At 39.7% G+C, this 5,174-nt stretch overlaps 1 protein-coding gene across 1 annotated transcript in view; it reads right to left on the bottom strand.

The window, feature by feature from the left end:
- The window catches only part of CSRNP3 (cysteine and serine rich nuclear protein 3), a 223,986-nt gene that overhangs the window by 89,910 nt on the left and 128,902 nt on the right, over positions 1-5,174 (bottom strand). The window contains exon 4 of the mRNA XM_017889192.1: positions 1,142-1,312. Coding sequence (XP_017744681.1) covers positions 1,142-1,289 — 148 coding nt within the window. The 5' untranslated portion in view covers positions 1,290-1,312. The remainder of the gene's footprint in view (positions 1-1,141; positions 1,313-5,174) is intronic.

Consider the following 5,174-nt stretch of genomic DNA (forward strand, 5'->3'; position numbering starts at 1 on the left):
AAAAAAAAAAAAAAAAAAAAAAAAAAAAAAAAAAAAAAAAAAAAGAAATATACATTTTAAAAAGATTATTTAACTATTGCTAGTCAGTTTCCTTTAGACTATAGATTACATTACCTTAAGAATTTTTCATATCAGTCCTTCAAACCTCCGTTTATCTTGTCTGACAGAAGGGCTGACATTACAATGTGGCAAAAAAATAATAATAATAATAATAAAAGAATCAAAAAGAAAGCATAGGCTGGGCGCGGTGGCTCACACCTGTAATCCCAGCACTTTGGGAGGCTGAGGTGGGTGGATCACCTGAGGTCAGGAGTTTGAGATCAGCCTGACCAATATGGCAAAACCCCGTCTATACTAAAAATACAAAAAATACAAAAAAATACAAAAAATAAAATAAAATAATAAAATAATTAGCTGGGTGTGGTGATATGCACCTGCAGTCCCAGCTACTCTGGAGGCTGAGACAGAAGAATCACTTGAACTTGGGAGGAGGGGGTCAGAGTGAGCCGAGTTCACGCCACTGCACTCCAGCCTGGGCGACAGAGCGAGGCTCCATCTCAAAAATAAACTTAAAAATACAATAAATAAAGCATAGATTTTTTTTTTCTTGTTGGGCTTTAAATACTGAAGAAGAGAGACTAGAGGAATTACTAGGAAAGAGCCATTAGACTACACACACTTGCACATTTGGGAGAGATTTGCTGCCTTCACATTTCTTCTTAATCCCTGGCTGCCTAAACTCCTTCTCATCATAATCTAGACGCTCCATTCCTTAATAATGCCTTTTAAAATGTTTTCTCCCAGAACATCATTTCAATTATTGAAAGGATACTTTTCTTGAAACTGGATTTATTTTTTGTCTTCCCCCATCTATTCCCAGAGTATTAGGTGTTTACTTGGAAAAGTATTATTAATGAAATGTGATCTTTAAATTCAATAGTTAACGCAGTCAAATAATCCACTGCAAAAAGTATTCTAAATGAAGGAAGCTACTGAGTCACCTGAAAATATTTCATTTTGGGTAAATGTTTTTTGTATTTGGTTGACGGGAAATATAGCATTAAAGGTAAAAATAAAAATGACACAATTAGTTTTGCTGTAGAACCAGACAATTAACTTCAGTTCTCATTTCAGTACTCACGGGTAAAATGACTAGAAGTGGATGGATTGACACTGTCCCCACTGTCAGCACTTTCACTGCTGGAAACTTCATCATCCGATTCCCTCACAGAGGAGCAGGGTGAGGAGCCGTCAACTTCTTCAAACTTCCTCTTTAAAATTCCACTCATAGCTGCAGCACTGTCACATGTACCTGTAACAGGAACGAGAGCAACAGAGCATTGAAATATTTGACCGCTGAACGTGTAGCCAAGGTCTCCAGAGTCATTTTATGTGGCTTTTATACATGAGCTGAGCTATAGCTTTCCCTTGAAAGGATCTTTAGCAGATTTTTTTTCTATTTTCAAATTAACAAAAATAAGATTAAATTAAATATGAATATTTAACCATTTGATTACCAAAAGGTTTTTATATTTTGAGACATAGTTCATTTTAATGTAACATAATTATTTCTTTTATTGGCAAATTGAGAAAATCCATCTGAGTCCAAGAAAATCTGTAAAGAAAAATAATGCCAATGTCTCCACAAGTCCTTGATTACAACATTATATGAAATTCAGCTGGAAGGAACACAAAAAAGTATGCACAACCTTTGTACTGAAGTTCTAAAATTCAAGAAACCTAATTAGCTGAGCACAATGAAGCATATAAAAATAGTTCTAAATTTTAGGTAGTTTCCATTTCAGTATTGCAATGGGTGACATACGTCCCCATGCTACCTGCTTGCTGAAGCCCTTGCCACTTTTTCAGATACTCCCTAAAGCTATTTACCTGGGAGATAGCAATAATTGAATTGAAAGGCCTATGGGTAGAGAATGGATATGGTTTCTCCTAAATTATTTATCTTGGGTCAATGGACTTTCCCCTTTCCCTGGGCTGACCTTTCTCCACCTTCTCCAGTTTACCATAAACTGGCACAGTCAAGTAAGGAGCACAAACTTTCTTTGCAGAAGTAAAGATATTTTAGGGTATAAACATTTTATAAATTATCTTAGATATATGTATATGATCTTACATTGCTAAATTACATTAACTTAACTGAAAGTACAGTATTTAACTGAAAGGTTAAATATCCATTATCCAAAATGCTTGGGATAAGAAGCGTTCTGAATTTTGAACTTTTTTGGATTTTGAAATATTTGCATCTATATAATGAGGTACCTTGGGGATGGTACCCGAGCCTAAAGACAAAATTCATTTATATATATCTTATTTATATAAGCTGAAGGCAACTTCCTACAGTTTCTTTGATAATTTTGTGAACAAAACAAAGTTTTGACTCTGTTTTGACTGTTACCCATCAGATGAGGTCAGATAGAAAATTTTCACTTGTAGCATCATGTAGGTGCTCAAAAAGTTTTGAATTTTAGAGCATTTTAGATTACAGATTTTCAGATTAGGGATGTCCAACCTTTATTAATACAGCAATTTCATGCATTCCATTTTCCACTTAATTTATTTCACTTGATTCTAACTCACATCTGAGGTATTGAAGACATTGTCTCCTTTTTCTGCCAGAGTATAGTCAGTCCTATAAATCAGGTGGAAGAAAGACCCTTAACACTATTCTGAGACCCCTGTAGTTACACTGTCTCTGTACTGCTCTTGGAAATCTCTGAAATCACTTCTGTGCAGATCACAGAGCAAGCAGCGAGTTCAGATTCCCTGAGCTGGGCCAGCTCTCCAAGGAAGGTCTAAGTCAGTATTTTGCAAAGTGTGCTACTTGAATGAGCAGCAGTAGCATTACCTGGGAGTGAGATGGTTAGAAATGCAAATTCTCAGCTCCCATCCCAGATCTACAAATCAGAAATACCCAGGAAGTAGGGCCCAGCATTCTTTATTTTATGAAGCCCCAAACTGGGTGATTTTGCAGCACACTCAAAATTGGGAATCAATTGTGTAATTTAGTTTCCTTTTCAACCTCTTCATTCATAAACATGGCTCTTTCTTGGATGTGGCCACACACCAGCCCTAGATAGTCACATAAACCAGCACTGAATTCCTAGTAAAAATCTCTTCTTTGACCTTTCCTGGTGTAATTCCTAGTAAAATTTAGTACAGAATTTATATTAGTCTGTTCTCATGTTGCTATGAAGAAACACCCAAGACTGGGTAATTTGCAAAGAAATGAGGTTTAATTGACTCACAGTTACACATGGCTGAGGAAGCCTCAAGAAACTTACAATCATGGCAGAAGGGGAAGCAAACACATTCTTCTTCACATGACAGAAGAGAGAAGTTCCAAGTAAAAGGGAAAAAGCCTCTTATAAAACCATTAGAGAACTCGTGAGAACTTACTGTCAGGAGAACAGCATGAGGGTAACCGCCCCCATGATTCAATTACCCCCCATCACATCCCTCCCGTGACATGTGGGGATTATGGGAACTACAATTGAAGATGAGATTTGGGTGGGGATACAGCCAAACAATCATTCTGCCTGTGACCCCTCCCAAATCTCATGTCCTCACATTTCAAAACACAATCATGGCTTTCCAACAACCCCCTAAAATCTTAGCTCATTCCAACATTAACCCAAAAGTTGAAGTCCAAAATCTCATCTGAGGCAAGGCAAGTTCCTTCTGCTTATGAGCCTGTAAAATCAAAAGCAAGTTAATTAGTTTGTAGATACAATGGGGGTACAGGCACTGGGTAAATACACCTGTTCCAAATGGGAGAAATTGGTCAAAACAAAGGGGCTACAGGCCTGTGCAAGTCTGAAATCCAACAAGGCAGTACTTAAATCATAAAATCCAAGATACAATAGGGTAGCCATGAAACCTTAACGTTCCAAAATGATCTCATTTGACTTCATGTCTCACATCCAGGGCATGCTAATGCAAGAGGTGGTCTCCCACAGCCTTGGGCAGCTCCGCCCCTGTGGCTTTGCAGGCTACAGCTCCCCTCCTGGCTGCTTTTATGGGCTGACATCGAGTGTCTGTGGCTTTTCCAGGTGCATGGTGTAAGCTGTCAGTGGATCTTTCATTTTGGGGTCTGGTGGACAGCAGCCCTCTTTTCACAGTTCCACTAGGCAGTGCCCCAGTAGGGACTCTGTGTGGGGGCTCCAACCCCAAACTTCCCTTCTGCACTGCCACAACAGAGGGTATTCATGAGGGCTTCATCCCAGCAACAGACTTCTGCCCGTACATAGAGGCATTTCCATACATTCTGTGAACCCTAGGCAGAGGTTCCCAAGCCTCAGTTTGACTTCTGGGCACCCACTGGCTCAACACCACGTGGAAGCCACCACAACTTTGGGCTTGCACCCTCTGAAATAATGGCCTGAACTGTACTTTGGCCCCTTTTAGCCAAGGCTGGAGCTGAAGCAGCTGGGACACAGGGAACCATGTTCCCAGGCTGCACAGAGCAAGGGGTCCCTGGGCCCACCTCAGGAAACCATTTTTTTCCTCCTAGGCCTCTGGGCTTGTGATGGGAGGAGCTTCCCTAAAGGTCTCTGACATGCCCTGGAGACATTCTCCTCATTGTCTTGGTGATTAACATTCAGCTCCTCATTACTTATGCAAATTTATGCACTGGGCTTGAATTTCTCCCCAGTAAATGGGTTTTTCCTTTCTATCATATCATCAGGCTTCAAATTTTCCAAACTTTGTGCTCTGCTTCCTTTTGAATGCTTTTGCCACTCAGAAATTTCTTCTGCCAGGTATCCTAAATCATCTCTCTCAATTTCAAAGTTCCACAGATCTCTGGGGCAGTGACAAAATGCTGCCAGTCTCTTTGCATAGCAAGAGTGACCTTTACTCCAGTTCCCAACAAGTTCCCCATCTCCATCAGAGTCCTCCTCAGGCTGGGCTTCATGGTTCATATCACTATCAGCCTTTCGGTCAAAGCGTTCAACAAGTCTCTAGGAAGTTCCAAACTTTCCCATATCTTCCTGTCTTCTGAGCTCTCCAAGTCTCTAGGAAGTTCCAAACTTTCTCACATTTTCTTATCTTCTTCTGAGCCCTCCAAACTGCTACAACCTCTGCCTGTTACCCAGCTCCAAAGTCACTTCCAAGGTTTTGGTATCTTTTTTTTTTTTTTTTTTTTTTTTTTTTTT

Source organism: Rhinopithecus bieti, unplaced genomic scaffold, assembly GCF_001698545.2.
Source record: "Rhinopithecus bieti isolate Rb0 unplaced genomic scaffold, ASM169854v2 scaffold_18745, whole genome shotgun sequence".
NCBI classification, from domain to species: domain Eukaryota; kingdom Metazoa; phylum Chordata; class Mammalia; order Primates; family Cercopithecidae; genus Rhinopithecus; species Rhinopithecus bieti.